This window comes from Amborella trichopoda, chromosome 12, assembly GCF_054954075.1.
Source record: "Amborella trichopoda isolate Santa Cruz 75 chromosome 12, AtrichopodaSantaCruz75HAP2 v2.0, whole genome shotgun sequence".
Lineage (NCBI taxonomy): Eukaryota > Viridiplantae > Streptophyta > Magnoliopsida > Amborellales > Amborellaceae > Amborella > Amborella trichopoda.
The window spans coordinates 4,840,142-4,861,301 of NC_142347.1; the positions used below are offsets into that span (position 1 = coordinate 4,840,142).

At 38.4% G+C, this 21,160-nt stretch overlaps 1 protein-coding gene and 1 pseudogene across 6 annotated transcripts; both read right to left on the reverse strand.

Moving 5' to 3' along the window:
• Positions 1-11,869: 11,869 nt before the first annotated feature.
• LOC148779383 (ABC transporter G family member 39-like) lies at positions 11,870-16,549 on the reverse strand. Of its 6 annotated transcripts, none has more exons than XR_016046435.1 (11): positions 16,386-16,549; positions 16,145-16,248; positions 15,891-16,035; positions 15,451-15,560; positions 14,972-15,304; positions 14,193-14,483; positions 13,887-14,063; positions 13,496-13,723; positions 13,027-13,205; positions 12,675-12,929; positions 11,870-12,323 (listed from the first exon to the last, which is right to left on the reverse strand). XR_016046435.1 is itself a non-coding variant. In XM_088854436.1 (11 exons), the coding sequence occupies exons 1-11, from the start codon at positions 16,504-16,506 to the stop codon at positions 12,054-12,056; spliced, it is 2,247 nt and encodes a 748-aa protein (XP_088710562.1). In that variant the 5' UTR covers positions 16,507-16,545; the 3' UTR covers positions 11,870-12,053. The 6 variants fall into 6 exon arrangements, 4 of the variants coding, with proteins under 4 accessions (XP_088710562.1, XP_088710559.1, XP_088710560.1 ...); XR_016046434.1 differs by having other exon boundaries at positions 13,846-14,063; XM_088854436.1 differs by having other exon boundaries at positions 13,027-13,198; positions 13,846-14,063; positions 16,386-16,545.
• A 13-nt stretch (positions 16,550-16,562) lies between these two features.
• LOC148779384 (pleiotropic drug resistance protein 1-like) lies at positions 16,563-20,897 on the reverse strand (annotated as a pseudogene).
• Between the last annotated feature and the right edge of the window lie 263 nt (positions 20,898-21,160).

Below are 21,160 nucleotides of genomic sequence, written 5' to 3' on the forward strand. Positions count from 1 at the left end.
TCGTCTTGGTAAAATACATTATTTGAAAACAACTCAGACTAACTTGGGTCACTAGCCCATGTCATCTACCAAAGAGGCTGAGCGGGGTGACTAACTTGTCCTGGTTAAGTACAAAACACGTCTAACTCAAGCCTGGTCTCTAGCATAATATGCGAGGTAATGATTCAGTTACACTCGCCCAATTCTATGTTTCTCATCCTGAGAGCAGCTTGCCAAGTCTAAGTGACTCATTTGAGCATTGAAAAAAAGTGTAACTTGCTAGGTTTGAGTGATTTGGTCATTGAAAAAAAGAAAAAGAAATAAGAGAAAAGTAAGTCTCGGAAATTGAAGTTGATGGAAGCTTATAAGAAGTCAATAACAATTCATAATTTTTCATGGGAGAAAGTATAGACAAGGAAAGTCTATTTATAATAATTAAGAGAACAAGAAGGCTTAATCCAGACTTGAATCCACATAAATGAATATAACACCAAAAAAATAAAAAGAGAAAAATAACATAGAGTTAATAAGATCTCAATTGAAAACAACCACAAACAAAGAAAACAAGCAATGCAAATGAATTATTGGTTGAATTGATGAAAATAGAATGATAACCAAAGCAATAATTCCTTCCAAAGGAAAATTCCAATTGCGGGTCACCAGTGTAGAATTAATTGCAATTATTATTAATTATCGAACAAATAATTGCAATTGAGGGGTGTTTCTCTATAGGATCAGAATTGGGTCCCGTAAAACTGGCAAGGTCCCCAACTAGATACTCCTCATCATCGTCGCCATTATAATCCACCCATAGAAAACTTTTATTCCTCTACACTTTAATAGTACTCCTCTTCACCAATTTATTTGCCCTTATATCGTAGAGTAAAAGCTCAATTTATTCTTTATGCTCTAGAGTGAGGGGTTCATAGCCACTACTAATGGATAATGCTGGTGCAAGTTGCATCCCTAGAAGAAAAAAGAGAGGAGAGGTTCACAATCTTTCCAAAGGCTAATCCTAGCTTTCTCCTCCCAATAGGCAAAGGTTCCATTTCCTTAGCCCTATCTCTATGGACTCATCAACTAGGCAGACTCTATCTCCACTCCCACCCTCCACCAATTTGAACTTCTCATCTCTGTTGTCTATATCAAGAGGAGTGACCACCGAGGCTTTCACTTCAAAAGGCAACGGAGGGTTTCCCACTTCCTGCTATCCATGTCCAAGATGGAAACCCTATTGCCATTGTAGAGTCAGTAACATCTTCTTCTTATGTACAGATAAGTAGCCTTCTGCGGATGAGAAAACATTTCAAAACCACCTATTATGTTTTTCCAATGTCCATTGGAGGAGCTAAACAACCAATGCTCAGCATTAAACGATGTATATATGAAACCTAGTCACTAAATTGTAAAGGATAAGCTAACATGGTTGAAATAAACTCCAAGGATGTGACTTGTAGATCTTCCAAACTATAGTTGAAGCCTGGGGAGAGCAATGTGCTCCTCCATTGCGAGGTTTGTACAAATCGAGAGGGTCAGAAAATCCCTGAAATCCCAGGCCATGTAGCACATCAAACTTGGGCTATGGGATGCTATATTGATGTGTTAGTGAGGATCACCCCTTAATAGCTTTATGGGTTTAAGGGGTATCTCTGCGCCCTTCACTATATCAGAGAGGCTTAGACAGAAGAAGCTCTTCTTGATATAGAAGAGGGCAAAAGGGAAAGAAGGTAAGAGTGGAGAGATATAATGGATTCGAGTAAAGTAAAGAGAGGAGAGAAATTTTTTCCATGATATGGACAAGCACTCTAACGTACAGATGGATTTTACAGATAGTGATGAGAGGATTTGGCTGATAAGTTCGTTTGGAAGTACTAAGTTCGTTTGGAAGTTCTTCTTATGAAAATATTTCTCTTTTAGATATAGAATTGGGCATAGAATTGGGTGGGAAAGGTAGTAGAGGTTTTCTTCTTGTGAAGAGGGGGTATTTATAAGATTCAATTGGTGATTTTTTCTAAAATTTTTAGAGTTTTTTTGGAAAATTTTTGGATTTGTCTTTATGTTTGATCCTTACCTATTTAAAAAAAACGCGTTTGCTATGTCATTAGATGCGTTGACTACATCATCAGCTCGCTTCTAAGCCTGTCGGGCCTGTTACAGCCCTACCCATGGCCCGACAGTTGGGTCTTACAAGGACTAAATTGTCATTTATTATATTATTTTTTCCATAAGTCTTATTCAGTCGATTCTTGGACCGTTGGAAAGCTCTTGGGCTATACTTCAAATTGGAATAGGATTTGGGTAGTTTTGTGGTAATTAAATTGAATCTTCTAAGATAATGTAACCTTAAAAGTTCAAAAAACCATAGAATTTGCCATATTTAAAATGAGGTGTCTACAGTTGCCCCTCTTTGGTATTCCATGTCTTTCGAGGGACAGGTGAGTGGCAAAGAAGTAGACACTTTGGTGTTCCCTGTCCTTCTAGGGGCAGGTGAATGACAAAGATAAAGCAGACATTTTAAATTTCTTCCTGAGGTCACGTGGTCAGGTGGCACACCAACTATCCCTCCAAGTCTTGGTGCTTACCGAGCTCACCCACCTAGGGCATTTTTCCTCTTAAGATTTTCGACGTGAGATGTCGGCGAGTTACACAAGCTTGAAACTCGAGTTGGATTTTCTAGCCATACCATTTAACTTCAGGGGTCTTTGTAGTTGGAATTTTTAACCCAGGCATTTTCTTTGATCTCCTTAGGGTTTACTAAGGCTGTTTATAGGAAAATGCTTTCTATAAGAAGAGACTTGTCTGGCCAAATCAGAAGTAAGAGACGAGGCAGTAACGCGATCGCGACAACACGGTAGTCATCATAAATGGGTGTCCAAGCTCCTTCATTTTTTTATGACTCTTTTAGAATTTTTAAAAGTAAGGGGAGATTTGAAATAGAACCTGGAGCAAGGACAGGTTACGATTTTAACAAAGGAATTAATTTTTTGGAAAAGACAACACATATAGTGAAAATTTTGAAAAGAGAAAGATATTTCAAAAAACAATGTTTGTTAGCAGTTTTAACTCCTGCAACCATAGAGTCCTCTAAGAAGTTTAGCGTCATGCAGCGATGAACGTCAATACGGGGATAAATGGAATTCTTTGAACAGGGTGGTTGTGCCCTGGATACGCCCGACCTTTTTACAACATACGGGGGGTACCTGCTTCGGCTGTTTTACGTCACACGATTTTGACGTTTTCCCATTGAACAGGGTGGTTGTGCATGGGATACACCCGACCTTTCACGTCATATGGGGATAGATGGTACCTGCCCTGGCTCTTTTACGTCACACGAGTTTCATGTTTTTCCATTGAAACAGGGTGGTTGTGCCCTGGATACACCCGACATGCAGGGCTAGACGATACCTGTCTCGGCTCTTTTACGTCGCACGAGTTTTACGTTTTTCCATTGAATAGAGTGGTTGTGTCCTGGATACACCCGACCTTTCACATCATACAGGGCTGGACAGTTCCTGTCTTGGCTCTTTTACGACGCACGAGTTTGACATTTTTCCATTGAACAGGGTAGTTGTACCTTGGATACACCCGACCTTTCACATCATACTAGGTTGGACGGTCTCTGTCTCGGCTTTTTTACGTCGCATGAGTTTGATGTCGTTCTTGTCTCGGCCATTTTTTTAACATCCCACGAATTTGACTCTTATCCTGTCTCGGCTCTTTTACGTCTCACGAGTTTGACGTTTTTCCTGTCTCGGCTCTTTAACGTCGCATGAGTTTGATGTTTTTCCTGTCTTGGCTCTTTAATGTCATACGAGTTTGACGTTTTTTCATGTCTCGGCTCTTTTAACGTCGCACAAGTTTGACGTTTTTTTTCTTGTCTTGGTTCTTTAACGTTGGACAAGTTTGACGCTTATCCTGTCTCGGCTCTTTTACATTGTACAAGTTTGATGTTTATCCTATCTCAGCTCTTTTATGTTACACCAGGGGATCCAGTTGAGAGAAAAACGCCCCCAGACTAGTCAATATAGTCATTGGCGAGGTTCACCCATCTTCGATATGTGGTAGTTGGTAGTTATACTCATACAACCATAGAGTGCCTAACTAGTTTCAAACCTTCATAATAGGCATAGGAAGTTAGCTTTGAGAACGAGGCTAGATCGACTAACAGTTTAACCTCTTGTAGTGATGAAGAAGTCATTTCTAAAAAGGTTTTGGAAATGGAGGGTTTTAACAATTAGATTGAAAAATCGCTTTTAAAAGGGACTGACCTTACACTTTTGCCACCTGTGACCCCTTTGGTGGTCATTTTCTTTATTATATTTTATCCAAAGATGATGAAAAAATTTCCTTGTGGGATCGTGAGAACTCAAAAGTCTTGAAGTTGTCTCTTTACCTTTGGAGCGTTCATCCTGTGCTTCATGGGTCCATGAAGAGTTATCTGACTTCTTGCTGAGCTTTCATCTTGGAGAGGTCCCGATGTTCTTCCAAGATTCGTCGAAGCCACTTCGGGTTTCCATTCATATCACGCTCCCACATTTTTCTGAGTTGGTTATGTTGGGAACCTATAGGGTTTAGGAGGAGTCTTCGTCCTCAAGGTCTATTTTGTGCCATATTGTTGGAACTTGCAAGTACTTCTTTGTACTTGAATGTTTTTAAATCAGAAGCTCCTTCTTGGAGTTTTTTATTTTATTTTATTTTAGTTTTTTACCCGTGATGCCCTTTCAGTTTTTCACCACGTCCATTTTTTTTTATTTTTTTATGAAGTCTTTTCAGGTTTTCACCACTCTTTTGAACCCATTACGGGTAGTATTTTTTGAGATACATCGCATTGATGGGGTCGTTGAGCACGCATCCCTCCTGATTATTGATCTTGTAAGAATTGCTTGCGTGCACTCAGGTTACTACGAATGACCGCTCCCAAATAGGTTTGAACTTGCCTAAAGGGTGTGGGTTTGTAGGAGTGTGGAAGATTTTCTTGAGTACCATGTCCCCTTCCCTGAACTGTCGAGCAACAACTTTACTTTGGTATGCCTTCTCGATTTTACACCGGTAAGCGACAATATTTTGTGTTACTCGTAATCGTCTTTCATCCAAATTAACGAGGGTAGCGATTTGTGCTTCGATCTTTTGTTCCTCATCTGAATCCTTATGAATAAGTACTCGGAGAGACGGTATCTCAACTTTAATAGGTAACACTGCTTCCATACCATACACCAATGAGTATGGGGTCGTCCCAATAGGAGTCTTCTCAGTTGTCCGGTAGGCCCATAACGCGTTATTTAGCTTTTCATACCAACCTTTGCCACCTTCTATTACTTTGTCTATAATTTTGAGAAGTCATTTGTTTGTAGCCTCTGCTTGTTTATTTCCTTGAGGGTGGTAAGGTGTGGAGAATTTCTGCGTTATCCCAAACTTTTTCACACCTTAGAGACATTTTCATTTTTGAAATTGGATCCATTGGCAGTAATGATTGACTCAGGAACACCGAACCTGAATACAATATTGTTCTTTATGAAATGGGCAACATGTTGTCCCTCAATTTTGACAAATCATACGGCCTCTACCCATTTGGTGAAGTACTTTGTAGCCGTTAATAGAAAACGGTGGCCATTTGAGGCTTTCGATGAGATCACTCCAATGATATCAAGACCCCACATGGCAAAAGGCCATACAGGCAGTGTTGAGTTGAGTGGTACGGACGGTGCGTGGATGAGGTATTCTTAAAGCTGACATTTGGGACACCTTTTTACGAACTTCCAACAATCTTTAGCCATGGTGGTCCAGTAATAGCCTTTGCGCCTGATTTTCTAAGCTAAGGCGGTTACACCAGAATGACCTCCTTTATTGTGTAACTCTGTCAATACTTGGTCAATTTCTGGCTGATCAAAGTATCGTAGAATGATGCCATCGAATGACTTTTTGAGCAGGAAATCACCTCGTACTGAGAATCCCATAGAAAACCTTCGAAAGGCTTCTTTATCCTTTTTTATAGTTCTTTCAGCAAGGACAGAACATCGTGGAACAATGGTTTTCCCTTAACTAACACATCTAAAGCTATGAAAGACACCTCCCCATAGTTCTCATTGGCTTGTCGCCCCATAGTTCTCATTGGCTTGTCGCCAACTGTAATGTGGACGCAATTCAATCAATTCTCTCATGATATATTTTTTTTAGGTGTCGCTCTCTCACCTCATGAAGGCTCTTAATGGTTAGAGAAATTTAAATATAGATCGGTTAATTTTAAAGGAATTAAATTTCTGTTTGAAGTTTTAGAAGGGATTGTCAATAAAGTGACATGTTATCTTTTGTACAAGGAGGTCACACTCATTACATATCAAATTAAATGGTTGGGTTGAGTCACGAGAATTGTTTTTTTTTTAGTTTTGTGTCTTATCAAAGACACTTTTACAACCATCTATTTTTGAAATTTAAAAGACAAGAGTGATTATAACTTCTTTGTATAAAATGTAAAAAAAAAACTTTATATAAAGCCAAGGCTCTAAACAACCAAATTAAAGCCCACCTCAAAAATTTCACTAGAAGAGGTTGTTTTGATGCTCAAAAATCCTCAAATTGATCATCTCGACATTAAGATGCAAGGACATGAGAAAAAAATGGATTTTAAGTTTTGGACATAGTGCATCTTGTAACACATTTTTTGACTGTCAATTTTCAAGATTTTCAAGTTTTCATAGATCTACTAGATCTATACTATTTTTTAAGCTTTAAATTTTATAATTAAATACAAAAATATATTTTAAGGCTACCACAAAGATTTCCAGTATTGAAATCATCTTTCTTGACATTATTTGAAAGTGCACTTTACTTTAATTATTTAGAGCCTCATCTCTATACAAACCGCACCCAAAGGTAAGTGGTTTTTTTGTAAACAATCCTATTTTAAAATAAGGACCTACTTTTTTGAACATGGGAAAGGTTTCTATATTTCCATTATTGTATGGAAGATTTATACTTCTCCCCCATCCAGCTGTTCGCTTTTGATCAAGTGAGCCTCTGACTGTTTGATCTAGATCCAACGCTTCAGAGAATTTTATTTTTAATTTTTTCATACAAATTATGTGAATATGAAATTTAGTACATACCATAATTTCAATCGGGCACACCTAAAAAGTGTTAAAAAATAAAATGACCAAAATACCTTGAAAGCATTTAGGTCGTTTTATTTTATTTAGGATTTTTTTAATATTTTGTACAGGTGCGAGTTTAACAAAGAAGTTGACACCCAAAATTTGGTGTCAAAATATTTTATATAAAAAATTAAAAATATAATAGTGTAGAGGCGTGATATTGTGATTGTGGCCATCTTAGCCATCCATTCAAAATGGACAGAGGAATGAACGGATCGACAAAACCGAAGAGGGCTACTCAACAATCACTTTTGTACTCAGGGTTGGACACTAGCCAAGGTACTGTGCCCCAGCCTCAGATGTTGTGTTGGGCTCGAGCATGCTATGGCTATACTGTCGATGACTAGCTCTATATGGGAATAAGAGAGGGAGCCAGAAAGGAAACAAAGCACACGATCTTACAACCGGGCCTTCCTTGCCCTTCGAGCTTCGCTCTCGGGCTTGGAATGTCCTGCTGCTTGAGTCCTAAATGCCCCTTAAGGGCAAATAAAACTTTCTGGCTCCCTATTTTAGGAGGTGAGGTAAGAGATCTGGCAGCACAACCCTTGTTCATTATTAAGGGAGCTAGTAGCTAGCATGCATGCGTGCATACATGCATACACATGCCTATATATGTGCATACCCTCTTTTTAAGTTTCGTTTCACAATAGGCCCAAGGTTTTAAAAGATATCTTGGAATATAAAAATTATAGATTTTATTTCTTCTAACCCCCTGAGTTATTTTAAACCAGTTTTTTTGGTCTAACAAAGCTAAAAAGACATATCTTTTCCAAAAGACATCATTCCAAACTTCTAGAGAGAGAGAGAAGGGCTTCACGAAGGTAGAAGGTTACCGGAAAGAAAGAGAGAGAGGTGTTTGGAAAAACACGGGAGGAGAGAGCGAGTGAGAGACACAGGAAGAAAGAGAAAGAGAGAAGTTCGGCATATACAAGTGAGGAGAGAGAAATGATTGGGTTTAAAAAGAGCATGTCTTTCTTATATTTGTTTAGGTTAAAAAATAAGTTTAAATGACCACCGGGTTAGAAGATATCTTTTGAAACCTTGGATTTATCAAATATAAAACCTAAAAATATATGATATGGAGATATTTTCCCTAAATTCTAGTTCAAAGATATCTTATCAAATTCCATAATAATTAGATATTTATCAAATTTTGTGATGGAGATATCAAATTCTCTACCTTGGCATAGTCTCCCAACCATAATAATTAGATATCTATTAAAATTAAAAGTATAATTTTTTGGAATAGTCCTATAATATTGTTTTTACTTTTAATTTCGATAGACATCGAAGTATTATTGTTTTTCATTGAACTTTTAAGTAACAAATTTAGTTATATCTAATAGCATTTTACAAGAATTATATTAATTACTATAATAAGACAATATTTAATAGGGTGTGATTTGTATAGGGCTAAGGCTCTAAACAATCAAAGTAAACCACACCTTGAAATAGTGTCGAAAAATGTGGTTTTAAGACCATAAATATTTGAGATAGTCTTAAAATATATTTTATTTCTAATTATAAAGTTTAAAGCTTAAAAACTAGTGTAGATTGAGCACATCTATGAAATCTTGAAATTTTTTAAAATTGACGGTCTAGAAATGCATTACAATATGTACTATTTCTAAAACTTGAAATCTATTTTTTCCTCATGTCCATGCATCTTGAGGTTGAGATGATCAATTTGAGGACATCTGAGCATCAAAACAACATCTTCTAATGAAATTTTTGAAGTGCGCCCTAATTTGATTGTTTAGAGCCTCACACTTATATAAACTTTTTTCTATTGAATAAGAGTTATTTAATGACGTTGGACTACAAGTGAAATAGCTAGACTGTTCTACGGTAAACATATCAATATATGTTCAGAATATAGAACTTGATTATAAAATTAAGTTCACTACTTGCAAGTATTTCTTAATCTAATATTTCCTTATTTTTATTTTAGGAACCAAACACCAGGACCGTGAAAGATACATTGAAGAATTTAGAGAACAAAGAATATACTTTTGGAATAAAGGCTTCAATTAATAAATTTTATTCATCTTTGAATTTGGTTTTGCAATCTTCCCAAGAACTAGTGCATATTCTTCAGGGAAGGGTGAGCATTGATATTTAGCGTATGTATTTGGAAAAAGTTTGTACAAGTGCGAGGGTCTAAATAATCAAATTAGGACGAACGTCAAAAATTTCACTAGAAGAGGTTGTTTTGATGCCCAAATATCCTCAAATTGATCATCTCAACATCAAGATGCATGGACATAAGAAAAAACTGGATTTTAAGCTCTAGAAATATTGCTCTTGTAACACATTTTTGGATTGTTAATTTTCAAGATTTTCAAGTTTTCATAGATTTGCTCGATCTACACTATTTTTGAAGCTTTAAATTTTATAATTAAAGATGAAAATTTATTTTAAGGCTATCACAAAGATTTCCAGTATTAAAACCACATTTTCTCGACACTATTTGATGGTGTGCTTTACTTTGCTTGTTCAGAGCCTCGGCTTTATGCAAAGCGCACCATATTTAATATCATGTATACACATATGCCACTAGAATATGCACACATGTCACTTCTTAGTTTGGGACCCGTTTCCACCCTAGGTCAAGTCTGAGTCAAGCAGACCAAGGCCTGAAGTAGACTCAGACCTGACCCACCAGATCTATCAGTTCGTGGTCGTATACCTTACCCATTAGCACTTGTATTTTTGACCAGGGACCATCATTTTCCCAATGTTGTCAGATTCGCTTACGAGAGTTCTTCGATTTGGTGAAAAAAATGAAGCAATTCAGTGTTTTGGCCGACTAGGGGAAAGACTCAAGACTTTTTTAAAAAATTCATATAAATAATTTTGATATTATATATAAAATAGGGAAAATTGCTAAAAACCCCCAAAAATATACTTTTTAGACACTTTACCCCTACCCTAAACTTTCTGCATTTATTTTTCTCAAAACCCACCTTTTATAACTAATACACCCAACTAAAAAAGTTACATCTTTTTTGACAAAAATACCCTCCTTTCACATGAGAAATCATTTTTGAATCCCAATAAAAAGAAACGCTGGACCGCATTTGTACAACGCCGGACTGCTCAGCTAATGTACTCCCAAAATTCCGGACTGCCATATCAAAACACCGACTGCCCCTTCGAAATGCCGGACCGCAACTCCAAAATATCGGACAGTAACTTCCAAATGCCTTGACCGCCCATTCCAACAAAGAAAATAAACACCGGATCGCCCATTCCAACAAAAAAAATCGCTGGACCGCCCATTCCAGCAAAAAAAATCACCGGACCACTGGTTCAAAATGCCGGACTGCCTTCTCTATCGAAAGTAATTTGTTCTACGAGGGAAGGGTATTTTCATTCAAGATAAGTGAATTTTTTGTGCATGGGTATTAGCTAGAAAACATCATTTTGAGGTTTATATAGATATTTCTAGCTTCTTCTTTACCTCCTCCCCTCTCTGCATCATTTAGAAGAAGAACGATGGTTTTGCATTTTGATGATTTAAAAATCGGAGGTTCAGATCAAGAAATGTCAATGTAGATCATGAATCGTTGATCATGCTCTGGGACTTCTTGTCCATAACCTGGAATTGGCTTGGTACAGAGTGAGTTGCGTGAGAGAAATAGGTGAATCACACGAGGAACTTTATTTTTTTGTTATTTTTATTTTTTAATCTTTCAAAATTTAGAAGTATTATTTTGTTTTTTTCGTTTGTCACCCAAAGAATCGGCAAATCGGTTGAGCCTGACCAATTCGGGTATCTTATTATCAACATCATCTCGCAATTTTGCTTTTCTTAGACCATACCATCGACGACTCTATACGTCTACGTATCTTTTCTCACCACTTCTAACCACGCCCTCGATGCCAACCACACCAATACCAGTAACTTATATAAGTTTCAAATCATTGGTTTTTGACCAAAATGCTCTTTAGTTGGCTAACTATTAAAAACCTCCTATGAATTAATACAAAACAAAAACAATTCAATCCTCTAGAGGAAGTATACTGGAAACTTAATCCCGCATGTAAATATTTGCATATGGGTTAAAATTTGTAGATTTTCTATGTTTTGTCCCAATTGTCAATCTTAAAAAATAAAATAAAAAAATTTAAAATTTACATAAGACAAATGGTCCAGGAAGCGTCTGCTCATAGCTGGGTTCTTAAGTAATTTTTTTTTGATTAAATTATTATTCATATTGTGAATTTAAACAACTAAAACTTGTCTATCCAGATCAAAATTGGTCGATACAGATTGAGATTGGTGGGTGGATGATCTAGGTCGATGTTACACCTTCAGAATTGCTTGATTTATGTCATTTCTAAATTTTTATCATTATTCTTTTTTTTTGTTTCTTTGTTATTGGACCCAAAGACTCGCCCGAGTTCGCCATGGTTTTAGAACACTGGGTGAATTGATGATGTTTTGCAAAATTAATAGAAAAGGAATCCTCATGGGAAGGTGTCTTGCGACGACGGGTGTACTCTACTCTACCGTGGGAGTCGACTATGATCTCCAACACAAAATATTTCGTCATTTCTTTTCTATGATATTGTTTATTGTTATTGTCTGGTGGTAATTTTCTTTGTCAACACCAAATAGGAATTTTATGTTCTTAAGAATGCAGGTTGAGACATTTAAAGAAGGGGAGTGATATTATGTCACCGTATCATTATAATATAATGAAACCAAGCACAAAGGAAACGAGATCTTGATCAAGTACACAAAAATTCAATCATATTTCATTGAATTGAGATGGGACATTACAAGCCAAAATACACCTGACTTTATATCAAGGGAGAAAAATGGATAAATACATGCGAGAAAATTGTGAATACACTCATTTCCAGAATGAAAGGGAGAAGAAAGGAAACAATAAAGTGAATGAGAAGATCATGAAACATTCATCTAGCTTGGAAATTAAGGGTGCGAATGGATAAGGCAAAGACAAGGGCGAAGAGGATGGCATAGCCAACAACAACACAAGCAACCCAAGGCAGCATGTCATAATCAAATCCATATGAAGCATTGAGGAAGTCGCGTAGCGATACGGGGTTGCCCTCGGCCGTGAGCAACTGCTTTGTCACATTTCCAAACTGAGAAACCATCAAACCGTAAAGTGTCCAGGTGATGGGACACCCCCAGTAGTACCACCTCCACCAGCCGGGGATGCTCTGCAAACATGGGAATGGCCATGAAGTTCTCACAAATGATCTATACATTGTTATGCAAGTTGTGTTCTCTATTTTGCTAATGTCATAGCATTTGACCTTTTTTTTTTATAAGTTAATTGGAAAGAACTTAGAATTTAGACTTCATTTGACATAAGTTTAATGAAAGTAATAAAGAGCCATACAAGGAAGGGTTATGTGGTCCTGTATTGGAGCTAACCTATACAACATGATATTTTGAAGGAAAAAACATAGTTATGTTGGCTGGATTGGAATCCTAGTTTCAAGAAAATATGAAGCAATTATATTTTAAATTAAATAACCAGGAAAACGAAAGATGTGTAATTCACTTACAGTGCGTGGGAGCAAGAAGCCAGTAAAGAGCATCCATACACCATAGAATGCAGAAGAAAGAATGGAGGCAAAAGTAGCATTGGGAGTTAAGGCCACAGTCATCATCCCGTAATATGTGTAGTAGAGGAAGGTAAAGAACATGAAGAAGAAAAACCACAAGAACTTTGCCAAAGTGAAATCGAATCCGATCATACAGTACACCACCACCCCATATACAGCTGTTTGTACAAACACATAAGGCAGTTCCACCAAAACCTACAAACACAATTTCACTTTCATTGCCATTGCCATCAAAAGATATACCTGTATTTTCTTTTTATCAAAGTTGTGAGTTGTTGAATTTGTTTCATACCTGACCCAAGGCATATGGAAGGGCTGAGAACATCCCAGCTGCTCTCTCCCTATAGAATACACTTCTCTCTATGTCGACCACTGACTGAACTGAAGATGCATTATTCACCCCGAGGAAGAGAACCGCAGAGAACATGGAACCCATCGCATTGAGGAAATCTTGTTGCTGCTCTCTATGTTCTGACCATTCGTGCAGCACAGTGAGGTTAGAACAACAGTGAGTTGGAATGCATGAAGTACTAGCATGGAAGGCAATATAAATATCTATCTTGAACATTCTTGGTTAGGTAGTTTAAGAAGACATTCTCAAGTGCTAGTTTTTATAGTTAAATTTTAAGAAAAAGCTTTGGAAAATTTGAGAAAAATGGAAGCATAAAGAAAATTGTTAAAAAAAAATTTGAAACTTGCGAGACAATTCAATCATAATTTTTTCTGTTGGACCAGAAATGGAGAAAGAAGAGAATGCTTACATCTTGCTTCCCATGTCCCAGAATATGCTGCCAAACAGGAGGGCGGCTACCAGGGTGAAGAAGAAGCGTACTGCATTGTATTGAGGGTTTCTCCAGTAGGACCAGTGTTGCTTCCAGAGGCAGGCCACAGCTTGCACCATGAATGGCTGTGAGAATTGGGTCTCGAAGTGTAGGTCTTGAGACCCTGGTGTTGGCTTGCTCAACTCCTCAATCAATGCCATATTCCTCCTACAATTATGGGGGAAGTAGTAATCTTAAGACGAAACACTAAAATTTCCCAAGGAGATCAAAAGGGAGGATCACGAGTGACTTCATCATAGAGACAGAGAAGAACAAAGGCAACTACTCACTCATATAGAGGAGAATTGGCATAAATGTTAGCGAAATCCACCTGAAGTCCATTCTCAGAGGCTATGGAGGTGACCTCTAGCATCCAAGTTGCAGGATTATATCCTGAGGTTATCTCGGGGACACCTTCGATTGATTGGAAGTAGTCTGTGAGTTGTTGTGAGTTCGTCCCCAATGGGCCTGCGTAGATAACTTGTCCTCCTCGTTTCATCAAGAAGAGCTGAGAACATGAAAATTTGTTTGTAGGATTACATAGGAACGAATGGATAGAACATATTAAAGGCAGAATTCCTAAAACTAAGTATTTGTTTGTGTGCGTGTGCACGCGCACGCGTGAGAGAGTACATACCTCATCAAAGGACTCACATATGTCAATGCTAGGTTGGTGTATGGTGCAGACCACGGTGCGGCCTGTGTCCACTGTATTTCTTACAGTCCTCATGACAATGGCGGCTGCTCTAGCATCGACCCCCGAGGTAGGCTCGTCCATGAAGATGATGGAGGGGTTGGCAATGAGCTCGACCCCAATTGTCAGTCTCTTCCTTTGCTCTGTGGAGAGGCCATTGACCCCTGGCACGCCCACTAGAGCCTCCCTCAGGTTGTTCAGCTCCACCAGCTCCATTACCTCCTCGACAAAGGCCTGGGTATCACAATGATAAATTTCTAGTTACTTAGACAAAGCTCCATTTTTTATAAGAAAATACAACTCCGTAAAAGAAACTAGAATTTGACCCTTTATTGTAGAAATATTTAGAGATTTTGTACCAGGATTAATTTCACTGCCCAAAATTAAGTCGAGGGAAAGGCCAATAGCTAATTTAGCAGAGATCCCAGTTAGATATTTTCTGTCCAATATAGTTTGGAAGATATGGAGTTGATTGAGGAAAAATTTCGAGCACTATAGTCTTTCTTGTGTTGGACCATTGAACAATCCTAGATGCTTTAAATGGAGAGACAAAACTCTTAATACTTATTCCTAAGGGTGCAATAATCGAATTTGTTTTTACATTGGTGTGCTTTGCTTGGTGGTTAGGATATTAGGGGCTGCAACACATTGTCCAAGGTTCAAATCCCATTGCCGAACTTCCAAAAACAAGACAATCAAATTTGGAATTTGAGGAGTGTAACCTTTCGAGTGTGCGATTGGACATCAGCTGGGAGTCGCAACCAGGCAGAGAAGAGGAGCGACTCATGGACAGTGAGATTAGGGGAGTGAATATCATTCTGCTCACAGTAACCAGAAATACGGGCAAAGGTCTCTTGCTTCTTTGAGTAGCCAGAGATGGAAATGGATCCTTCAATGTAGCCACCAGTCTTATGCTCGGCAAGGACATCCATGAGTGATGTTTTCCCTGCTCCTCTCACACCCATCAGGCATGTCAGCAAGCCTGGCCGGAAGCTTCCGCTCACCCCTTGCAACAATTGCAATCGGTCTTGTTCTTCCCCATGAGCCTTCATTTCCTGCACACCTAGGCCTTTCAGTTCACTATCTTTTTTTTGGGGGCTATCGACATAATTATCATCAGGATCATTTTAGTATCCACTATTAACTGCTACTACTTCTACCACTACTACTAGTAAATTGGGTCAAGAAGATCTTGACATACGGCTGGCATGTCGACAAAGTACTTGATCTCCTTGAAGGCCAACGCAAGCGGTTTGAATGGTAGCACCATTCCTTTCTTCTCTTTCATTCCATTTGTTGTAGTAGAGTCTCCTACAAGGAGAGAAACACATGACAAAGAGTGAAACCTTTTAAATTTTTCTGGGTAAGTAATAGGATCCAAACTACACTTTCAATGTTGAGAAAACGAGCCTATCTCCCTCCATGACTTCTCTACTTTCCAAATACTTTTCCATTCAGATGTCCATTGACCTTAATTTGGTCTTCATGCTTCCCCTCTGATGTATCCTCTGTGATAGATGCCTGAGGCTTCCCAAGAGCTTCATAATGAAACAATTTACGTTTTTTTCCCATTAACTTCTTTTCATTTCGATCAACTAACAGTAGAAACAACAAAAGGTGAAATTGAAATGTTGTACTCACGGTCAAGATACTTTAAAGCTAAGGTGTAAAGGATGTTGAAGAGGACGTTGTAACCCATGAGAGCCCCAATCCCAATCCAATACCAATTTGCTTCAGTGAAAATCCCTCGAATCTTCAAGAGTAGCTGGCCTATGTGGACACCATTCTATTGCACATGTACAAGATAGTTAGCTACTTACTCCATGCACTCTTTTATCCTAATCTACATGAACCAAAAAAGTTTTAAAGGGATTTTTTGCGTATTTCATGTTAACCTGTATCCATCTATTTGATAGGAACTCATTTACAGCCACAGCATTCTGAGCATACATGAGAGGAGAAGACCAGTATCCCCATTTCCACCAGCTGTAGATGTCCTCTGCCAAAATTTGGATAATAATTTATTTATAATGGTGTGCATACTTTTGTAATATAAACTAAAGCAAAATAGCGCAGAGACAGTTACAATATGAACATTGTACATAATCAAATGTTACTACATCCATGATACATTACCTCTTGAGACAATGAAGCCTCCCAAGACAAATATCACCAATAGCGCAAATGCTCCAAATGTGTTAGAAATGATTTGGTTTCGACCTAGTGCCCCGATAAAGCGGAAGAGAGACAAAGACATCTGATGCAGGTTGAATAGCAAAAAGAATTGCCTAAAGAATCTGAAAACAGGAAAACCATAGGCAATTCATTGTCAATTCTAACATTACAATTAACAAAAGAAAGACAAAAGAGCAAACAAAATTCACAAGATTAATTTAAATTAAAAAAAATAAAATTCATGAGCTTTGGTAGGGCAGAGGAGGATGAATTAAGCTGCTCGGGTTCGGTGCTAATCCAACTGAGTAATAGGTTATAGCTACCCATACGAAGGACTCCAGTAAAGAGATGGGTATCCTCATGAGAAATGTGGGGAGAGTATAGGCCCAAGCAGGGAAGAACTTTGCATCTCTTTGCTTGTAAAATACAGACAGCTTCACTATCGTCATTTGCAATTCTGCTAGACCATTAAACATCGCGTTCACGAGCCCACAGAACAAAACTCCCATGTACTTGGACCCATCCCATAAGGTCTTGTTTCCCATCTCTGTGCGGAGGAAGACTGTCGTAGTCATGGTAGCGACAATGGCTATCTGTGAAGAGCAATACAAGGTCCATCAAATGAATGATTTTCATAGATAAACCGTATGATTCACCAGCTCTTTCATTCAATATCAAGGGAAAGAGAGAGAAACCATTAGTATCCTCTCTCTGTTTCTCTATCTGTCCTCCTATATATCTATCTAAAATGAAACCAGAGGAAGAACATAAGAGTGAATGGTTGGACCTGAATAGCTTTGAAGATGAAGATGAAGGAACTTCTCTTCATAAGGAGCACTTCTCTATCAAAGCAAGCCTTGAAGAGCTCCATCTTGGTTAGGCCATACTTGTTTCTAACTAGGGCGGCAGGGTGGCACTTGGACTTGTCATAGGGCACCGAGAGACCAGATTGCATCTCCCTGCCGACATGGAAGGACTGGAATGCATCTGCAAATTCTTGTACTGGGATATATCTGTAGCGTTGATTCTTGTCGAACTAGTATCGTTCTTGATCCTTCCTAGATGTCACCTGTATTGGCAGTCAAGTGAGAGAGAGAGAGAGAGAGAGAGGGAGAGAGAGGACCTCTTGCAAGAAATGAGAGTGACAGAAGATATTGGAATTACACTGATTCAAAATTTTCTAGGTGTCCTACAGTCCAGTTTTTTGTTATTAAGGTATTGTTCAGTGTTCAGAAATTCAGCTGAGTACACGGTTAAAGCTCAGGGTAATTGAGAAACTAAAAAATATGATAATTTTATTCGATAGTGAATCCATGTATAAATCCTGTTTGTGTGATTTGGATGTATGACAATGGTCTGTGAGTTTTTCTTGCTCGATTTTCATATTTTCTAGGAATTTGGCTGAAGTCCAGGGGGTCAAGGTGGCTAGGCACAACAACATAATGTCTTTAGTTCTGTTCATGCCACAAGTAGGGGATCCCTTCCCCACTGAACTACCCAAAAAGAAAGGTTTTATATATATATATATATATATTTGAATTATTCTGAATGTCTTAAATTTTAAATGAATATTTCTGTCCCTGTTTTATATATATATTTTAGATTATTTTGAATTTTTAGTTTAGTTTGAGTTTTTCCCTATTTTTATTTTCTTTTTGGGTTTTTTAAGGACTCTTTTATCTATGTGCACTACTTACACGTGTTCACTTGGACTCACTTGAGTAATTCGGCTTCGGCTGTAGCAATAGCCAATTCCGGGGCCCATGCCGAGTTCCAAAATATTGGAACTCTTTAGGTTCACAAAGTGTTGAATCATGGATACTCATCTCTATAGTAAAAGTAGATTAACCACTGGATAAAGTTTTATGTTTAAAAGCAAAATTAGCTGAGTTGAAAGCTATGAGAATCATTCACGGTTCATTTGCCATGTTTACCGTAAGGCTAATTTGGTGGTCGATGTTCTTGTCAAAAAGGCTACAGTTTTTGCGGAGGCCACCATTTGGCGCTCTAGGCCTCCAAATGTTTTTAACCTTCCTTTATTTCATGACACAATTATCTTATTGTAGGGTTATAAGATAGTACCATATAATTTTTTCTATCTTTTATTAATGAAAAATGGATAGCGGGCTTTTTTCCTGATTTACCCAAACAAAATAAAAGTCATGACTCGTAGAAAGACTATAGTGTCTGTAATTAGTTTCGTTGGCTTCACGGACACATCATTGGTTTCTCAGTCCCTATGGTGCAAGATTCTAGATTGAAAGTCATTCTATATGTAGACTGTAAACTCTTAGACGGATACAGAAGGTTGCCTTAACAATAGGACGGGTTAAGTGAGAATGAGAGGCAATTGAAACTCTTGCAGTAAGAGAGAGAGGTTTTACCTCCTGCAAGAAATCGGCCACTCCTTTCCTTTCTGGACATCGGAATCCCATCATGTGGAAGAAGTCGAGAATTGATTCTCTCGGTCCATGGTACACAACCTGTCCCTCACAGAGAAGGATGATGTCGTCAAAGAGATCAGAAGTCTCCGGTGCCGGTTGCAAGAGAGAGGCAACAAGGCTTCCAGAGAAGACATGAACAAATTGTCGGAGGCAGTTTACGATTTGGAAAGTGGTGGAGGAGTCGAGCCCTGTGGATATCTAGTCCATTAACAGAGCAGTCGAGGGCCCTACCATCATCTCTCCTGTCGTGACGCGTTTCTTCTGACCGCCTGATATCCCCCTCCTCATGTCGTCCCCGACCATGGTCTCCGAGCACACCTCCAGCCCAAGCAGCTGCACACACTTCCTAACTTAATTTTCTCACTAAAACATCTCATTCTCTTTAACATATCCCAAATATGCTAATCTAAATTTGAGTTGGAGGGAGAAAGGGAGAGGAGAGTGTCTTATTTGGGGTGCGAAACCTTAAGTATATAGTCGGTCAGGATGCTTGATTTTTGTCCTTCCGATGCAATTGCCTACAAAAGAAGAAGAAACAGTGGGTGAATTGAGACTGCTAATACCATGACTTCTTTCTGGGTTAGGTCTGTTTCATTGCTATGTTACCTTCATGAAAAAATCAATATCAGGGTCTGGTTTTATGGACTGATCCTTCTCTCTCCTTGAAAGCTCCGCAAGAACGGCTACAAAAACCAGTGGCTTTTAAGCAGAGCATTCCAACAAAATCAGCAGCAAAAAATAGAGTTTGTTAGAGAGAGACGAACCATATCTGTTTCCTACTCCTTGGCATCGAGCAGAGAAATCCATGGTCTTTCGGACTGTCATCTCTCCAATGTGCAGATCGTTTTGGCTGATGTACACCGACGTCCTCTGCGGCACAAACTCCCTCATACTGTGCCCATTGTACGTCACCTTGCTCGAAACCTGTCAAAATGCACCCAAAGAACTGAAGTTTCTCTCTTTTTCTCTCTAAAAAGTGCCAAATTTTGAAGATGAAATTGTAGGAAGAGTGAACCCACCTTGAGGCTTTTGTCCAATTTTCCTGCGAGAGCCAAGAGGAGGGTGGTCTGTCTAGCCCCTGGAGGGCCTAGTAGCAGGGTCATCCTGTCATCACACCAACACACATTGTTTGAGAGAGAGAGAGAGAGGGAGAAAGAGAGAGAGAAGTAGTTTTGTCTATCCACCTTCCGGGTTTTATCACGCTGGTAATTCCCTTGAGAATTGTCACGGGCTTCTTCTTGCTCTTGAGCAACTTCAGGAAACTCATAAAGCTCTGCCAACAACATGTCTCTCTTAAGTGAATATGAAATTGAAAGCACAGGTATTGCAGAAAGTTGTATGTTTTCTTAGGTGATTCCAATGGTTTTTCTGGTCACGATTGTTCGAAGTGAGACCATTCGAGGAATTCATAATTACTCCTAGTTATTAGATGTCAATTTGGATGTCATATTTTTTTTTTTTTTAACTTGAAGTCTAGTCCAAAACACTCTTATAATCACTGCATTTAAAATCTGACATATGAGAGTGATTCTGACCTCTTTATATTAAAAATATATGATCGCTTTATATACTTTTTCTTTTCAATTATTAAGGCCATTATAGGTCTCTCAAGAGAACAATTTAAGAATTCAAGGATTTTTAAGTTCGAATGTATTTTCTCTGTATATTTCTTTTCAAATATAGTAGTTGTTGTAGGATCCCAATACAATCATGTAGTAGAGAGAGTAGGCACCTCAAGGGTGTTAAGGGTGGCATTGAGGAGAGTGGGCAAAGCCCTCCCTCCCAAGTAAGCCTCTGCGTCCACCCTGAGTTGCTCATATCTGATCTCAACCTCCGGCAATGTTATATTCACTCTGCAAAGCCAAAGCCAAAGCCAACCACCATTAGATAGGAAGAGCAAACATGTGTGAGATATAGATATATATATATACCTGTCTATTCGCTCGCGAAGCTTCTTGACGAAGATTTCATTATCCTGCTGGTTTGTACCTTTATTTTGAACTATGCAACTGACTCTCTCTCTCTTCATTCATTTTTTGAGTCAAATCTTGTGCTCAATGTGAGTGATAATTGGCCATATGCTGTTGAATATGCAGCAATGTTTCACATACTGTTTTTTTTTTTTTTTTGATATTATTACTGTGCCATTGGCTTGCTTAGAATGTTATTGGTTTGCAGAAGTAGGTCAAGCATCATTTGATCTCATTTCGAGTCAAATCTTGATGCTCAATGTGTGTGATAATTGGGCATATGCTGCTGAATATGTAGTAGCGTTTAACACACTATTCTTTA